We start from the raw sequence: 19,278 nt of genomic DNA, 5'->3' as shown, positions 1-19,278 counted from the left end.
TATATAGACAGGTGTGTGGCTTTCCTAATCAAGTCCAATCAGTATAATCAAACACAGCTGGACTCAAATGAAGGTGTAGAACCATCTCAATGATGATCAGAAGAAATGGAAAGCACCTGAGTTAAATATGAGTGTCACAGCAAAGGGTCTGAATACTTAGGACCATGTGATATTTCAGTTTTTCTTTTTAAATAAATCTGCAACAATGTCAACAATTCTGTGTTTTTCTGTCAGTATGGGGTGCTATGTGTATATTCATGAGGAAGAAGAATGAACTTAAATGATTTTAGCAAATGGCTGCAATATAACAAAGAGTGAAAAATTTAAGGGGGTCTGAATACTTTCCGTACCCACTGTATATATATATATATATATACATATATATATATATGTATATATACATATATACATATATATATATATATATATATATATATATATATATATATATGTATATACATACGTGTGTATATATGTATATATATATATATATATATATATATATATATATATATACACACGTATATATATATATATATATATATATATATATATATATATATATATACGTAATTCTTGTGAATGAGCAGCCCAAACCAACTGTATACATTATATATATATATATATATATATACGTATATATATATATATATATATAATATATGTATACATAATATATATATATATATATATATATATATATATATATATATATAATAAATGTATACAGTTGGTTTGGGCTGCTCATTCACAAGAATTACATGCAAAATAATGGTACCGCTTTCAGCAGCTAAAATCCAAAAGAATCATACCGCCAGGGAGGTTAACAAAAGAACATACATTCCACTAGTTGTTGAGCCGCTTAGTGTTCTTTCTACAATCTCCTCTAGTATAGTAAATAATACCCCCAGTGTATAAGGTTTTTTAAAAATAAGTTACTACCTTTTGTATCACTTGACCCTCCCTCCTAGATTGTAAGCTCTAACGAGCAGGGCCCTCTGCTTCCTCCTGTATTGAATTGTATTGTAACTGTACTGTCTGCTCTCATGTTGTAATAAAGCGCAAAAATGTGCAAACTGTTGGCTCTGTATAAATCCTGTATATTAATCAGTGGCAGCCCATTCATTGGGGGCGCAGGGGCACCGCCACCCCATCCATGTGTCCGGCCCCCTAATCTATATGCAGTGCATCAGACGCATGGATTCCAAAAGGGTTTTTTTTTTCTTTGAAACACCTGATTAGAGCCAGAGGCTCTAATAGGCTTCAAAAAAGGGTGGAGCTTGGGGTGCATAGCACTGCGCCCTGAGTCCACCCAGTTGTATGGCAATAGCGAATAAATATTTGCTATTGTCACACTGGCCCTCCTCCCAGCCAATCAGGAAGAGGGTTGTGAGACCCCTTTTCCAATTGGCCAAAAGGAGAAGCGATCTAACTGGCCAGTGGCCAGGAAGAGGCAGAAGACACATGGCTGGAGGAGAAGAACAGCGGCTCAGCCATTCAGCACTCCCCGGCTTGGACAGGAGGAAGGAGGAGGTAAGGAGGCAGAGGGGGGGGGGGGAGATGTGTCGCCTGCCAACTAACTGACCGACTGACTTACTGACCGACGGGGGAGGGGGGTGCATTGGTTGGCCGCCCCCCCCCCCCCCCCCCGAATAACTGATAATAATAAGAAACATTTCAATGGACTACTGGGTGTCAAGGATGTAACAGTGGTTGGAGGTGGCCCAGTATGGGCTTGAGGTACTAGTCTACCCTGGTGCATGTGTCATGTCAGAAAGGGCCTTCTTCACAGCGGTGGGATTTGTGACTGAGAAGCTGATTTTAATAAAAATAATGATATCTGGAAAAAAAATAAGCTACTATATACCTTATTTTATAGCGCCGCTCGGCACTCACGTGACCGGCCGCCTCTCTCCTGTCTTGATCTGACAGCAAGTCGGCGGGGCTGAGAATCTCCAAGTGACATCAGCCAGGAGGAGGAGAGGAGGAGAGAGACGGCCGGTCACATAAGCGCCGAGCGTAGCTGTGAAAAAGGTATACATCGGCTTATTTTTTTTAAAGAAACACATATGCTGGGGACATTATTTGCTATACACTCAGTTATGATAGCAGCAGGAGGGAAGCGCTGGGTAGTGGATGGAGCTGACAGGCAGGGAGGGGAGGGGGGAGAGGACAGACGAGAGCGCGCAGATGATGGAGACACGTAAACTGACCATGGTGTCAGGGCTCAGCAGCCATGATAATTCTTGTTCAATTTACAGGGGGGAGGTCAGAACCGGAAAAAGATCAGCTGGGTATTTCAGGTGATTTCACAGCACAAGCACTATGCTGTATAACATGCTTTAAAGGATCAGGATCCTTTTTTTTTTTTAGGGTAACAAACACTTTAATAGTAATGCTATCAAAATGAGTGTTTGTTCTAAATTGCCTCAAGCATTGCTCCTGCTTATTCTTGCTGTAGGTTGTCATTTGTTGTAGCCCAGAACAGTTACTTCATTCCTGTTGCTTTCTTCCTCTTATGCTTATCGGCCTTAAGTGACTCTGATTTTAGGCACAGTGCCGAGCCTAGAAAGCAACTGAGCATGTGCAGAGCAGGGTAAGGCAGGGCCTTACATGATTTTAAACAGTAAAGGCACTTATTTTTAATATTTTACATACAGTAACTATGCCTGCAAAAGGGGCCAGCCTGAAGTAATATATCAGGACTTCATTTTCTGACTATAGTTTCAATTTAAATATATTTTGCCAGGGAGCAGTCATTTTATTAATGCTTACAACAAAACATTAAAATGCCCAATTCCATTAAATAAATGTGTGGGGAATGCTCCAAATCTGTCTGTGAAGTGGCACACTTGTACGGTGTACTAAAGCAAAAGTGCCATATACAATGGAAAAAGTACCATTTAAAAAAATACCATTTGAATTTCTGCTAAATTAATGAGATTTCCCAGCCATTTGTTCTGTTTGTAATCAACATGGCCAAGGTTCACCTCAACAGCCATACCAGACCCTATCCTAGATAAGAAAAAAAAACAAAAAAAATTAAGTGGGGCTCCCTCTAATAGTCTATACCAGATCCTTAGTCTTGATCAGGGTCCTGTATGGGTTTAAGGGGGGATCCCCCTGCAAAAAAAAAAAAAAAAAACAAGAAAAAAGAAGTTCATGATCATATTTGGTCAAAGACATCTCAAGGAATCCCCCGCTTCTTTTATTTTCATTCTAAAACCAAGGTGGGAAATTTCCTTTCTGGTTAGAGTCTGTTGGGATTGCACAGTACCAGAGTGTTTTGTCGGCAGTTGTCATGTATCATGATTGACATGTATTTACATTGCTGGACAACATGACTGATGACTTTATTTAGTGTCTTTATTTTCTTCTACTATGATCCCCTTATTCATATAGGGGGAACTGAATAACTGTAGCCCCCCTTATTTTTTTGGGCTTCCATATTCTGATAAGTCCTCCATGCAGATCTCCACATTCACTGGGCCGGTGATGTGGGAAAGTGGCCCTTGTCCCCCTGGCAAGGTACCATCCCTATGTTGAGGGCATGTGACATGGCATTGTTCAGGAGGGTGTGGTGTACACTTGCTGACCCTCCCTTTCCTGGACCGCCAGCTTGCATGCTCAGACAAGGGTCAGGTAAAGATTTTAAAGGGGGGGGGGGGGTCTCATGCTTTTTTTCTTTATTTACACAATTATTATGAAAAAAAATATTATGTGGGGATGGGTGAACATCCACACCACACCCTTATCCTCAATAAGGGTATGGCATAGATTTTAAGGGAGAAAACATACTTTTTTGTGTGTTGTTTTGCATGTGTTCCCCTCTCAAAATCTGTAACAGGCCCCTATCCAAGATAAGGTTTTGGTATAGTTTTTGGGGAAACCTCATGTTTTTTTTTTTTTTGCAGTGTCATCGGTTGTTATACTACACCACAACAACCAAAGACTGTACACCCCCCAGTGTGCTAGAAACCAATGACTCCATCAGTTGCTAAGATGTAGGCAGGCCAGCCTACACAGTATCTTTAGTTGCTAGGACACAGGTGGCACAGTGGAAAGTTGTCATTTAGTAGTGATAGTACTACTGCCTCTAAATGAATGCCTTCTTGCTGCAGCAACAGCCAAGATTTGCATGGGTAAAAAGGCCAATTCTAGCTATTTCATTCACCCAGTTAGAGGATTGTGAGCAGAGTTCAGTGAGAATCCTGAACCTCATCCCTAATGTCTATCAAGATTTTTTTTAAATAAAAGTATTAAACATATTTATGTCTCACCTTGCTCTAATACAACTCTGTATGCATCCCAGGCATACCCTCCAACACATCCAGCATCACATGGACCACAATCTATTATTTCTGGAAGTAGAAACAGAATTAGAACCTGTGAAAAAAGACGTGTCCAAAACATGTATGCTAAATGGCAAAAGCATGGATAAGGCCACTACAAATATAAAACTTACATCCCCTAATTTATAATATTTCAACTTTTCATAATTACACAAAATGGTGTATTTTTAGTGAATCCTATGTAAATCTCATCTTTTTGTTTTGGTTGGGTCTCAGTTAAAGTGGTTCTAAAGACAGAAGGTGTTTTACCCTAATGTGTTCCATACAAAAACCATTGGCTCCTGCTGCTGTCAATTACAGTCAGTGAGCCAATGAGGAGTGAGCATGGGGCAGGGCCAAGCAACACTCAATGTCCATTGACAGGAGCACGCTGGGGAGCGAGGCTGCTCGATTGCCCCTGTAGCAAGCTGCTTGCTATTGGGGGCACTCGGCAGGGGGGAGGATTCAGGATCAACAATGTAAGGACCCAAGAGGATTGGGGCTGTTCTATGTAAAACCATTGAGCAGGTATATATAACATGTTTGTTTTTTTTAGGAAAAACATTTTGAACCTTTAGAACCACTTTTTTTGGCTAGATATCTCACTAGGGAACTCCAATTTCTATCAAAGGGGGTAAAGTACCACTCTGGCTGGCACAGTATTTCTGGATGTCTCACAACCACAGCTCATGACAACCAGTAATGTAACTCACTAGAAACTAGGTAAAAGAAAAGGCATCTTTGGTGGACGTGGCATTTCCTTTTTACCCTATTTAAACCAAACCCTACCCCAGTGGACCTTTCCGAAGAACTAGTGAATTAAACTATTATAGATAAGGAATGGAGAATGATAGAATAATATTTAAGTTAAAACCCTTCAAAACCCTTCACTATCAGACTTACGTTGAACTGACAAATTCATTGGATATCCATGAATTCCCCACAGTGCCTCAATGTTTCCAACAGATGCAAAAGCCCAACATGAACCGCATGTGCCCTGCAGACATATATTAAAAAGGGAGTCCAGACTTAATTGGGAAATTATGTGAAATGCCAAGTACCGTAAATCCACATTCAGGATAGTAAATAAGCTAACTGTAAGCTGTTGTTTAAAACAGACAAATTAGCAAATAGTGTGAACATATATTTTACATGCAGCAATGGAATCATGTGATATTAGCAATTCAATGAGAGAATAATAAAAAAAGGATAATGTGTATGATTAGAAAAAAATGTATTACACGCAGTAGTTTATGTAAAAGTGTTAATTCTTATGCCTGTAGTTTTGCTGTTCAAAGGAAAGCTGGTTCCTTGTGTCCCAGCATCAATCTTTGAGCAGCACATGGTATGAGTGGTTGTTAAGCCACTTGCAGGACTTTGTATAATCCTGTTTGTCTCCTAAGCCTGTGTGCTTCTGTCTCTGTGTTTTATAACTAAAATGCTGTATATTCCTGATTTCAGTGTGCTGCTCGGCGATCACGTTACTGCCTGGCTCTCTCCTCTCCCTGTCTGACAGCTGCAGGGGGTGGGGCCGAGACTCCCCTACTAACGTTACTTGGGAGGAGAGGAGAGAGAGAGAGAGAGTTAGCCGGTCATGTGATCGCCAAGCAGCACACTGAAATCAGGTATATACAGTTTTTTTTCTTATAAAACACAGAGACAAAGGCACACTGGCTTAGGAGATGAACAGTATTATATAACATATCAACAGTTATTTGAGCAGCAGGAGGAGTGGGCGGACCGTGACACGGAGCTGACAGGCAAGGAGGTGAGAGGGACAGGAGAGCAAAGATGGAGGCATGTACACTGACCACGGTGTCAGGGCTCAGCGGCCATGATACACCGCAGTCAGTGTACTGAGGGGAGGATAGAAACTGGCAGGATCAGCCTGGTATTTTAGGTGATAGAAGGGGCCAAATGACAAAGCATATGCACTGTGCTGTATAACATGCTTTAAGGGAACAGGATCAATTTTTTTTTTTTTTAGGGTAGCAAACACTTTAATAGATTAGTAACATATTGGATTAATTATATACAATTATATTGGATTAAACATTTCGTAGCTTCAACCCTGGTAAGATGTCTCAATATTTTATTGCTGTGCGTTCATATGCATTTTGGTTGATTATCATTTCCTGTAGAATGCGGAGTTGGCAATCTAAAATGATCTAAACATATGTATCATTAGCAATTTCTATATTTTTCATTTTGCATTCCTAAAACAGTTTCTTACTATGTATTCTGACAAAGCATGAGTTTTGATATGGTTTGTGTAGTTTTAACCTGTTTTTTGGCTTCTGAAATGACACCTGCTTTACGCCAGTCACATGATGCTTGTTTTGGTGGGGTCTCTATTTTGTGCTCCCTCAAACTGTCTGGAGGCAGTGCATCAACTAGATTTAAATAGTATCTTGCAAATTCTTTATCTATAAGTACAGAAATTAAAGAAAAGAGGGTCAATGAAGAAATTATGATTTAGCAGAAAAAGTATTAAAGAGCAATGGCTATAAAAAAAAAAATATCACCTGTAAGGTCACTAAATTTTGTGACACCATAGTTCGCGGTACCCAGTTCCTCTTTCTGTAAACGTTTTGCCTCCCTCAGGTTTTTGGAGAATACCGATAGTCGATATTGAAACTCTGTAACAAAGGCAGGTCAACAGTTCTGCCTAATATACAGTACTAGAAATTCAGTCTGAAAAAAAAACTAAAACTAAGCTATTATAACTGTCAAAAATAAAAACATATGCAGATTTCACCATTTTATAGTCAATAACTAACAAATGTATTCGGTGCAGACAGCTCGCAAGTTATCAGATATCAGAAATACGTGGTATGCAAAAGCATCTATTTTCCACCTTGCAATTCAGATTTAGGGTCCTTTCACACGGTCCGCCTCCGTGGGCGGATTCGTGCTGCTTAGCAGGGGATCGTAAACACAGATCCCCGCTGAGCAGGAAGGTGACAGCTCAGTCTCCGCTCTGTGTGCGGAGAGGGAGGTGTCAGAGCCCCATGCATCTCTATGGGGGAATCGGATGAGAGCGGACCGCCTGTCCGCTCTCATCCGATCCCATCCGATCCCCTGGACGGATGGAAAATAGGGTTTCCATCCGTCCAGATTTCACAGACAGGATCGGATGCGGATGGCAGCAGGTGTCAGCAGACATGTCTCCGCTGACATCCACCGCCCCATAGGGATGCACGGAGCATTCGATCAAATCCGCCTAAAAAACTGACAGGGGGATCTGAATGGAGCGCCCGTGTGAAAGAGCCCTCACAGGAATTTACAAGATCATAAGGGTCCAGCGGTTTGGAGGTTATGGTTAGGTTGGAGATTAGTTTAACCACTTAAGCCCCGGAAGATTTTACCCCCTTCCTGACCAGGGCCTATTTTGCGATTCGGCACTGCGTGAATTTAACGGACAATTGCGCGGTCGTGCGACGCTGTACCTAAACTAATTTGACGTCCTTTTTTTCCCAAAAACAGAGCTTTCTTTTGGTGATATTTGATCACCTGTGCGATTTTTTGATCATGCGCTATAAACAAAAAAAGAGCGTCAATTTTGCAAAAATAACAATATTTTTCACATTTTTTTATATGAAATTCCCCAAAAAAAATGTAAAAATCAATTTTTTTTAACATTTTAGGCCAATTTGTTTTATGCTACATATATTTGGTAAAAAAAATCTCAAAAAGCGTATTTTGATTGGTTTGCGCAAAAGTTATTGCGTTTACTAACTAAGGGAAAGATTTTTGTCATTTTTGTTGTTTTTTTTTTTTTTAACGAGTAATGGCGGCGATCTGCAATTTTTTTTTTTTGCGGGACTGCAACATTGCAGCGGACAGATCGGACCCTTGACTGACATATTTGACACTTTTGGGGTTACCAGTGACATTACTGCAGTAATCAGTGCTATACATATGCACTGTTACTGTAAAAATTACACTGGCAGTGAAGGGGCTAACTTTTTCTGAGAGGGAGGGGCTAAGTGTGTCCCTAGGGGCGTGATTCTAACTGTGATTGGATGTGGCTACTGGTGTAAGAACAGAGATCAACGGTCCTACATAGCAGAACCGTATGATCTCCATTCTTACACAGGGAAGAATGACAGGCGGCTTTGTTTGTTTGCCTTTCTCCCGGTGTAACAGACAATCGCGAGTGCCGGGCGGACATCGGGTCCACCGGGCACATGCACGGGGGGGGTCCGTGATCGAGCGGGAGCGGGAGCGTGCCTCCGGCGGTGCGCGCTCGCTCCCTAGAGCCTCACGGGCTAGTGACGTAGCCCTACGTCGCTTTGCCTATGAGGGGCTGACTGCCGCAGTAAATAGTCGTTCTAATAGTAATAGTAATAATAGTAAATAGGTTCCCTTTTTTTTTTTTGTCATACTCACCTGCTCGGTTCACTGGTTTTGCACAGAGTAGCCCTGATCCTCCGATTTACAGATTCCCCCACTGGCGCTCCTGGCCCCCCCCCTCTGCCGAGTGCCTCCAGAGCAAGCAGCTTGCTAGTGGGCACCCAGGCAGGCTTGCTCCTGAGCAGCTGTCTGCGTGTTCTTTCACATACAGAGCCGTGGCTCACCCCGCCCCTCTCTCTCCTCATTGGTTCACTTGCTGTGACATCAGCAGGAGCCAATGGCTTTTGCTGCTGCCTCAGCCAAAGAGGAGGTAGTGTTCCCAGAGAGCCAAGGATCTAGTGCACACTGCTGGATCAATATGGGACTCAGATAGGTGTTGGTGGGGGGGCTGGGGGGGCTGCTGCACAGGGAAGGATTTTTTACCTTCATGTATCGAATGCATGAAGGTAAAAAAAAACCTTGAGCCTTTAGAACCAATTTAAGTTTTAATGTTAAAAGTGTTAGCAGTTAATTTTCAGGGAAAAGTTAAAGGTTAAAGTAGACGTTCACCCTAACACTAAAATCTCTGCATCTACAGACCTCCACAATCCAACACTAACCTATTTAGACCTGTAAAGAAGAGATCAGTAGACATACCTTTTTTGAAGCTGATCTGACCCGATCCTACGCTGAGCTGTCAGCCATGGCTTCGCTGTGGAGGCTGGTTCAAGGGAAACATCCGACAGCAGAAGCCCCATAGTAAGTCTATTGGTGATGTCACTCCCCATTCATTTCACAGCCGTTGTCGGTTGTGTCCTCTGCAGAGCTTCTGCCACAGATTTTTTTTTTTTTTTATTAAGCCTGTGGTGTGTGAACACACTTAGACCAACACCTGGTGTATAAAAAAGTGCACACACGCAAACGTGAAAAACACAAAAAGTGCACAGGGTGTGCGACATGATCCTCCTCCGAAGAGGATGGACCCTTACCTTGATCCCCCGGGGCACAAGACTCCTGACAGGGACAGAGGTACTCACTATTTTTACAGGTCTAGATAGGTTAGTGTTAGCTTGTGGAGGTCTATAGATGCAGGAATTTTAGTTTTAGGGTGGACTTACACTTTAATGTTAGGGTGAAGCTAATTGGTTTTGGTTATAGTAAGATTAAGGGGAAGGGGGAGGTTAAAACAGAACTTTATCAGTTTTTAAGCTGAGGTTCAATAACTCAGAGGATGTTACACGGAGGGAGAAAACACAGTAAGAAACAACTTCATGAAAAAGATTACAGGGCCATTAACCACTTCGACCAGTCACGTTGACTGTACTGCGGCAAAGAGGCTCGTTCCCGTCCAGCGACGTAGACCTACGTCGCTGGACTCTGCCCCACGCCGCCGGACGCTCACTCCAGTTGTATTCAGTCACAGCGGGAGTCAGGCCAGGGGAGAAGCGGCGGTGATCACCGCCACTCTTCCCCGATCGTCGGGGAATCGAGTCTGGAGAAACGCCCACTTGTGTAAACAAAGCGGGCGGATCTCCTAAGTGACAGGCAGGGTCAGATTGCAGGGTTCAGCATAGCTGAACCTGCGATCTGTCCCTGTGTCACTCAGTCACCTCCCCCCACACACGTTAGTAAGCACCAGGCATACATTAACCCCTCCCTCTCCAATAAAATTAACCCCTTCCCTGCCAGTGTCATTTTTACAGTAACGGTGCATATATATAGCACTGATTACTGCAGTAATGTCACTGGTACCCCCAAAAGTGTCAAAAATGTCAGTCAAGGATCCGATCTGTCCACCGCAATGTCGCAGTCCCGCAAAATAAATCGCAGATCGCCGCCATTACTCGTTAAAAAAAAAAAACACCAAAAATGACAGAAATCTTTCCCTTAGTTAGTAAACGCAATAACTTTTGTGCAAACCAATCAAAATACGCTTATTGTGATTTTTTTTTTACCAAACATAGGTAGCAGAAAACAAATTGGCCAAAAATTTAAAAACATTTTGATTTTTACATTTTTTTGGGGGGGGGGGGGGAATTTCATATAAAAAAATGTGAAAAATATTGTTATTTTTTCAAAATTTACGCCCTTTTTTTTGTTTATAGCGCAAAAAGTAAAAATCGCACAGGTGATCAAATACCACCAAAAGAAAGCTCTATTTGTGGGAAAAAAAGGACGGAAATTTTGCTTGGGTATGGCGTCGCACGACCGCGCAATTGTCAGTTAAATTCGCACAGTGCCGAATCACAAAAAGTGGCCTGGACGTAAGACAGCAAAATCATCCGGTGGTAAGGTGGTTAAACAGTGGATTTGTATTGATTATATTTTTAGCATAAGGTCATATTTAGCCATTTTAAGACAGAAGTCCTTATGGGTATATTTGTTCCAGGTATGGGACTTCCTCAAAGGGATTGATTTACTAAAGGCAAATAGGCTGTCCTCTTTGCATGGGAAGTTGCATTGTCCTGTGAAACTTTCCCATTGCTTTGTGAATGTGGTGAAATTTCACTTTGCAAAGAATACTCAATAACGTGCAATGAAAATAGAAAAAATATAATTTTTGCTTACACATGATTGGATGATGGACATCAACAGAGATTCCCCTCATTCACTAAGCTCTGGGGGGAAATCCTTTACACGGTGCAACTTTACTTGCAAAGTGAAAATGCTATTTGCCTTTAGTAAATTAACCCCACTTGGCATCACTCACCTGGAACAAATAAACCCATAAAAACTTTTTTTTTTTACTGTGTTTTTCCACCACCTTGTAACATTGTCTGTGAGCTCCCAGACTTGGAGTAGACTCTGTCAATTTATGGCAAATATATAAAAAAGCAAAGTTAGAGAGAATTTTGTAGTAGTTAGATGTTAGAATTTTTGAAGCTATTCTCTGTGGAATTAGTACATACTGGAGCAACGATAAATAATAATAAGCGCAACAATAAATAAATATATGGTTAACAATAAAGTTCCATAGAATAATGGATTATCTCGCAATCTGGGGGTTTAGGATTCCAAACACAAGTTGTGGCAACATTGAATAATTACTTTTTAAAGCCCTACATCAGTCAGGTACCCCACCCACCCAAACTATATCACTTCTAAGTAATCACTGCAGAAATGTACAAAAACAACAAATTTAAATGCCACTTACCTCAATCCATATTCATGTGCTGCAATGGGCCCCGAGTCAGACGTCGCTCCGTCGCTATCTTGCCTTCACTCGGCTTTCTGCCCAGCCACCGATTGGACCAGATCGCTTCCGGGTTTTCCAACGACTCTGGTAAACCCAGAAGACACTGGGAAGCGGCGGGAGGGGGGCACCTTTTACATTTTGCCTAAAAAAGCGATCTTGCGGCGAATGTGCCGCTAAGACCACTTTTATATGAAAGAAGGCCTCCTGTTGTGAATAAAGATACTGGGGCTATGGCAGCTAGCTGCAGCCATAACCCGGGTGTTTAATGTCAAAATAATGACATATATTTACAGTTAAGTGGTCGGCAAGTGGTTAACTGAAGCATAGTAAACTTTGTTTACTATGCTTTTGTTTGTGAATGAACAGGAAGCTGCTCAGCACAGAGCACTTCCCATTCATTCACTGTCTCATACAGCTAAGGCTGCAGAGAAAGGCATGTGTTTCAGCTTTGGGGTGCACAGCCTAATGCAATAGGCTGCGCACACCTATAGTGACACTGACACTTCCCGTTAGCTGTCTAGCTGCATGGTTTTCAGAGGACAATTGAAGCAGCCTAATGGGTTTACTATGAGGAGACTGGTCAGTGGAGGGCACGGAGTGCAGGGCTGGATAAACAGTCTCCATTCCCAGAAGAGGCGCTGGAAAAGGACATGTCATGGCAGACTAGGGTAAGTCATAAATTGCATTACAAGCTTCTTTTTTTTGTGCTTATTAGATGGAGCTGAAAGGGGGAGAGTTGTGGTATAGACGATTCTGGAGGTTAAAGTAATATTAAAAAGAAAAACCCGTCTGTATGGATCCTGGGAGTGCTGTTAAAAGGGTGCCCATACCTTATTGCATAAGGGGAGGTGTTTCCAAAATATACATGCCAGAAAAAAAAAAAAAACATGGCAATATTTATTTAATAGTCCTTGTAGTTGGTCCCAATGGGTGCCATATCTTGTTATAAGGCCTTTTTTCTCCTGACCTGTTTGTTCTTTTTTATTCTTGTTTTGTCCTTTCCGCTACAGAATTTCTCCTCTGCCCTGTTGTAAAGCTCTAAGTCTCCTGTTACTAAGAATGATTTTGGAAATCCCCTTGCTCTAAATCTATCCCTCAATTCTGAGCTCTCTACATGAAAGTCCTCTATTCTTGTGCAGTTCCTCCTGCTTCTGAGGGACTGATCATAGGGGAGTCCTCTAATCAGAGGCCATGGATGATGACTGGTGGCACTGAGGAGTGTATTGCCAATGCCAACTGTTCTGATACCAAGATTTTTTACAGTTTGCTGGCTGATAACAGAGAGTATTGGAAATAGTGGACCTTTACTGCCAATCATAGACTGGAAATGCTTCCTGCCTCCTAGAAAATCTGGACTTTGCCAATACTTTAACTATCTCTAACTGGGCTCATGTCGAATGCAGTGCACATAGGGAGACATACACTTGCAGATAGACGACCAATCTCAATCTTTCCCCAGCACCACCCCTATTTTACAGACACAAAGCCATCTAGTCTATAGATCACTTTACACAGATCACTAAGACAACCAAACCATATACTATCAGAGAGGGGGGAGCCTAATCCCTGGAGTGAGACACAGAGGGGTGGCCTCGGTTGTGGGGGTCAGCAATTTGGGGAGATCATAGTGGGGGTGGGTTGTGTTTGCAGAAGAAGGGGAGGGAGTATCAACATTGGTTTTACCAGGGTGGAGGGGAGCATATTCCCCAAGGGGTATATGTGGGAAAGGGGTTCCCCATCTTTGCCATTGTCGATTGTCATATGTATGTCCAATAAATACAATTTTGTATTGAAATCAGTAGCCTTTATAGGTGCATTTTTCCTTTGGGGGTTTTTTGGTAAAGTAGTATTAAACCCTTGAAGTTTTTTTTTTTTGTTTTTTTTTTTTTGTTTTTTTAGCTTAATGCATTCAGCTCAATAAAATAAACATTCCTGACAATTTGTTTATATTCTTGCATCAGAACTTTCAGTTTATAACTGTCAATACTACTGCTGGCTCCTGCTTTCTATGAGCTTTCTGAACTTCTTTTTTTAAATCAGATCTTTTTGAATGAAAACAGTTTTTCACATAAGAAAAATACAGAAAAAGAAAACACAAACATACAAAACAGAGCATATACAAAATATAACATGAAGCCATTGGGTAAGAGCACCATATCGTTCAAATCATTACATTAGCATCAAAAAGCATTATTGTAATAAATATGTCAAATTAAGATCAGAATCATAACTCAGTGGTCACAAAAGACCCAAGGCTTTAAACAATGCGTGATATTTAGGCCAAAATCACTGTGCCAGTAAACATGTCAGCCAAGCAAGTTATAAGAACTTCTAAAGCGCAGGCAGAAGAAAAACTAGATCAGTCTATGAAAAAGGGGGATAAGACATTCTTCAGATATATAAATGAAAAAAGGAAATTAAAACAAGGAATAACTAAATTAAAAACAAAGGACGGAAGGTATGTAGAAGAGAATAAAGGGCTAGCCGACTGCCTTAATGAATACTTCTGTTCAGTTTTTACAGAAGAAAAAGGAGAAGGACCTCCACTTGAAAGGATGACTAATGAATCGTTTGATGCATGTGTCTTTACAGAGGAAGACGTTCTAAGATTGCTGTCTAAAGTGAAGACAAATAAGTCACAGGGTCCTGATGAGATACACCCAAAATTATTAAAAGAGCTTAGTGGTGAGCTGGCAAAACCATTAACAGATCTATTTAACCAATCATTAGTAACAGGAGTCGTCCCGGAAGATTGGAAATTGGCAAATGTCGTGCCCATTCACAAGAAAGGTAGTAGGGAGGAATCGAGCAACTATAGACCAGTGAGTCTGACATCAATAGTAGGCAAATTAATGGAAACCCTATTAAAGGATAGGATTGTGGAACATCTTAAATCCCATGGATTGCAAGATGAAAAACAACATGGGTTTACTTCAGGGAGATCATGTCAAACAAATCTTATAGATTTTTTTGACTGGGTGACTAAAATAATAGACGGTGGAGGTGCAGTAGACATTGCATATCTAGATTTTAGTAAGGCTTTTGACACTGTCCCACATAGAAGACTTATCAATAAACTGCAGTCATTGAGCATGGACTCCCATATTGATGAGTGGATTAGGCAGTGGCTGAGTGACAGACAACAGAGGGTTGTAGTCAATGGAGAACATTCAGAACAAGGTCATGTTACCAGTGGGGTACCTCAGGGATCTGTACTGGGACCAATTTTGTTTAATATCTTCATAAGTGATATTACAAAAGGCCTCGATGGTAAGGTTTGTCTTTTTGCTGATGACACAAAGATATGTAACAGGGTTGATGTTCCTGGAGGGAAACGCCAAATGGAAAAGGATTTAGGAAAACTAGAAGAATGGTCAGAACTCTGGCAACTGAAATTTAATGTGGATAAGTGCAAGATAATGCACCTGGGGCGTAAAAACCCAAGGGCAGAATATAGAATATTTGACACAGTCCTGACCTCAGTATCTGAGGAAAGGGATTTAGGAGTAATTATTTCAGAAGACTTAAAGGTGGGAAGACAATGTAATAGAGCAGCACGAAATGCCAGCAGAATGCTTGGATGTATAGGGAGAGGTATAAGCAGTAGAAAGAGAGAAGTGCTTATGCCGCTGTACAGAACACTGGTGAGACCTCACTTGGAGTATTGTGCGCAGTACTGGAGGCCATATCTCCAGAAGGATATAGATACTCTAGAGAGGGTTCAGAGAAGAGCTACTAAACTAGTACGTGGATTGCAGGAAAAAACTTACCAGGAAAGGTTAAAGGACCTTAACATGTATAGCTTGGAAGAAAGAAGAGACAGAGGGGATATGATAGAAACTTTTAAATACATAAAGGGAATCAACTCGGTAAAGGAGGAGAGCCTATTTAAAAGAAAAAAAACTACCACAAGAGGACACAGTTTTAAATTAGAGGGGCAAAGGTTTAAAAGTAATATGAGGAAGTATTACTTTACTGAGAGAGTAGTGAATGCATGGAATAACCTTCCTGCAGAAGTGGTAGCTGCAAATACAGTGAAGGAGTTTAAGCATGCATGGGATAGGCATAAGGCTATCCTTCATATAAGATAGGGCCAGGGACTATTCATAGGATTCAGATATATTGGGCAGACTAGATGGGCCAAATGGTTCTTATCTGCCGACACATTCTATGTTTCTATATTTCTATCCATATATTCAGACCCTGCCCCAACTGCTTTACCCCACAGTAGTAAATTGTTAACCTAAAACAGGAGAAAAGTATAGCAAAAGCATCTTGGGGGTATATCATTGATTCAATTATGTTAGTGCATAAATAAGAGGGCAAAGGAAACAAGATTAGATAGTAGCTGATGCAGTGGCTCCAAACCAGAACAGTAAAGTCAACAAAAACAAAAAATGAATTGCCTATTGGTGGTCTCCGCAAAGTTGAATCAGCCCATAGTAGGAACACAAGTGTTCCAACATTCACTCCCAAGTCCTTGTGCCCAAACAATGTACAATATCTTCCCAACCCCACACTTCAGATTCAAGAGGAGGTTGCCACCCCACCCAGAATCCTATTCGTGACCAGTTGAACAGGTGCTAGGCCGGGGACATCAAGCCAAGCTGCCCATATGCGTTCTAATTTTTGTACACTGTCCCTATGTTTGTATGTAAGGTTTTCTCTCAACAATACCGCATTAACTTCTTTCACCCATTCTGCGTGTGTGGGGACTGCAGGAAATATCCACCTCCTCACCAGTAGCTTCCTGGCGAGGAACAGTACTCCGAAGAGAGCAGTGTGCACACCAGGTGTTATATAGCTATTCATCTAACCAACCCAAAAGGCATAATTTTGGGTCCAAAGGAAGAGCGACATTCCACATCGTATTAATGGAATGCAACACTTCTGTCCAGTAGCGGACCATTTCTGAACTTCTTCACAGGAAAGAGTTAACAGTGGACAGTGCAGTCTCCAGTTAGTCTTTTAGCTTGGAGAAAGAATGGGGGGAGGAGAAAGGAGCAGGGAAGTGCCTTTCCATCCTAGGCTAGTGTAGGGAGACACAATGATGCAAGCAAAGGTGGCTCCATATGATGCTGTAAAAGAAAGAAGCCACCCTAAAAAGGGAACCTGGGGCAGCAGTCATGGCACCAGCTTAAACTCAAAGACAGGCAAAAATTAAAAGACAAGCTGCATACACAGTAATTGATTTAATCAACTGCTGAAAGTACTTAAAAAAACTGAGGGTGTAAAGGAGAAGAAGGGCCAAAGCTTTGTTTGCTATGGATCACAGGAGTGCAGTTTGTTCAGCCGATAACAGCTGAACTCAACTGACAGTCACGGCTCTCTGCTCAGAGAGAGAGGGGGAAAACTGAGTGATCAGCGGTGTTTGATCGCTAAATTCTCACTGCAGAGCCAGCAGGGAAAAGATTGATGCTGCATCTGCCTTAGGTTAGTATAAATGTTTACTTTTTTGAATCCTAAACTTCTCTTTTAGTCCCCGTTCACATTAGGTCGCTCCGACTTCGGGGGTGACCTGTGAAGTCGCGTGCACCACGACTTTGGCGCGACTTGCACGGACTTCATCTAATGAATGTCTATGCAAGTCGCCTCCAGGTTGCCCCGAAGTAGTACAGGACCCTTTTTCTAAGTCGGAGCGACTTGTGTCGCTCCTATTAGAACCGTTCCTGTACTACTCAATGGACCCGACAGTGCGCGACTTGCCAGGCTGACCAAGTCGCCTGGCAAGTCGTAATAGTGTGAACCGGCTCTTAATACCACTTTAATTTTGACTGGAGATGTGATTTAATGTAACATCAGCAATCTGAAAAAAGTGATAAATAATATATTTTCAGTAACAAAAAATATACATGAACATATTAATGAAGTGCTTACCTTCTTTGCTTTGATAGTTTCTACCGAATTTCTGGATAAAGTTCTCAAACTGTGCCTAGAAAGCCAGAAATCAAACATATAGGACATTCAATTAAATTGGTATACTTTATCTATATCGGTACGCATACATTCCGAATGCAAACGACATTTCAGAGAATCAGAATAATAAAGGCACAACAGAAAACATAGAAAGAAACAATCAATGGAATAAATTACCTGATACAAAGTCCCTGAGACAATGTCCAGTGAAAGCACTGTGACAAAACATAGAAAACACAAGACTGCCATCTTAACTACTTGGCAGATACAGCTAATAGCTAATACGACTGTGATTACTTCTTTAATAGGCAATAAAATAGGGAACTAAGAGATAACAGGAAATATCTTGCATGTACAGTATATATATATATATATATATATATATATAGGCAAAAAAAGGAAGTAAGATTGCTATCTTTTCCTAAGAATTATTTTAAACTTCTGATACCTTCACCAAAATGTAACAACTTTTCTCGTTGCTAAACCCAAACTCTATTCCACCACATAATAATGAAGATCTTGCGAGCTGCTATGTAGATATAATAAAATATTGACAAAAATGTGAGGGGTGTACTCACATTTGTGAGATACTGTATATATATATATATATATATATATATATATATATATATATATATATATATATATATATATTTATATACAGTATCTCACAAATGTGAGTACACTCCTCACATTTTTGTCAATATTTTATTATATCTTTTCATGTGACAACACTGAAGAAAGGACACTTTGCTACAATGTAAAGTAGTGAGTGTATAGCTTGTATAACAGGGTACACTTTCTGTCCCCTCAAAATAACTCAACACAGCCATTAAAGTCTAAACCACTGGCAACAAAACTGAGTACACCCCTAAGTGACAATGTATAAATTGGGCCCAAAGTGTCAATATTCTGCATGGCCACCATTATTTTCCAGCACTATCTTAACCCTCTTGGGCATGGAGTTCATCAGAGCTTCACATGCTGCCACTGGAGTCCTCTTCTACTCCTGCATGACGACATCACAGAGCTGGTGGATGTTAGAGACCTTGCACTCCTCCACCTTCTGCTTGTGAATCCTCCGCAGATGCTCATAAGGGTTTAGGTCTGAAGATATGCTTGGCCAGTCCATCACCCTTACCTTCAGCTTCTTTAGCAAGGCAATGGTCATCTTGGAGGTGTGTTTGGGGTCATTATCTTGTTGGAATACTGCCCTGCGGCCCAGTCTCCGAAGGGAGGGGATCATGCTCTGCTTCAGTATGTCACAGTACATGTTGGCATTCATGGTTCCTTCAATGAACTGTAGCTCCCCAGTGCCAGCAGCACTCATGCAGTTCCAGACCATGACACTCCCAGCACCATGCTTGACTGTAGACAAGACACACACACGCTTGACACCATCTGAATCAAATAAATTTATCTTGGTCTCATCTGACCACAGGACATGGCTCCAGTAATCCATGTCCCTAGTCTGCTTGTCTTCAGCAAACTGTTTGCGTG

General features: G+C 41.3%; 1 protein-coding gene across 1 annotated transcript in view; it reads right to left on the bottom strand.

Annotated features, from left to right (window-relative positions):
* Nucleotides 1-18,069, bottom strand: part of LOC309565538 (cathepsin W-like) — a gene marked incomplete at its 3' end in the record, with an annotated part of 78,225 nt that extends 60,156 nt beyond the window's left edge. The window contains exons 1-6 of the mRNA XM_082270496.1: nucleotides 17,956-18,069; nucleotides 17,740-17,794; nucleotides 6,857-6,970; nucleotides 6,615-6,757; nucleotides 5,235-5,328; nucleotides 4,281-4,361 (exon numbers count right to left, since the gene is read on the bottom strand). Of these exons, the coding sequence (XP_082126622.1) occupies nucleotides 4,281-4,361; nucleotides 5,235-5,328; nucleotides 6,615-6,757; nucleotides 6,857-6,970; nucleotides 17,740-17,794; nucleotides 17,956-18,027 (559 nt within the window). The 5' untranslated portion in view covers nucleotides 18,028-18,069. The remainder of the gene's footprint in view (nucleotides 1-4,280; nucleotides 4,362-5,234; nucleotides 5,329-6,614; nucleotides 6,758-6,856; nucleotides 6,971-17,739; nucleotides 17,795-17,955) is intronic.
* Between the last annotated feature and the right edge of the window lie 1,209 nt (nucleotides 18,070-19,278).

Source organism: Pelophylax lessonae, assembly GCF_965119305.1.
Source record: "Pelophylax lessonae genome assembly, chromosome: 10".
Lineage (NCBI taxonomy): Eukaryota > Metazoa > Chordata > Amphibia > Anura > Ranidae > Pelophylax > Pelophylax lessonae.
This window is presented reverse-complemented; position numbering and strand designations above follow the sequence as displayed.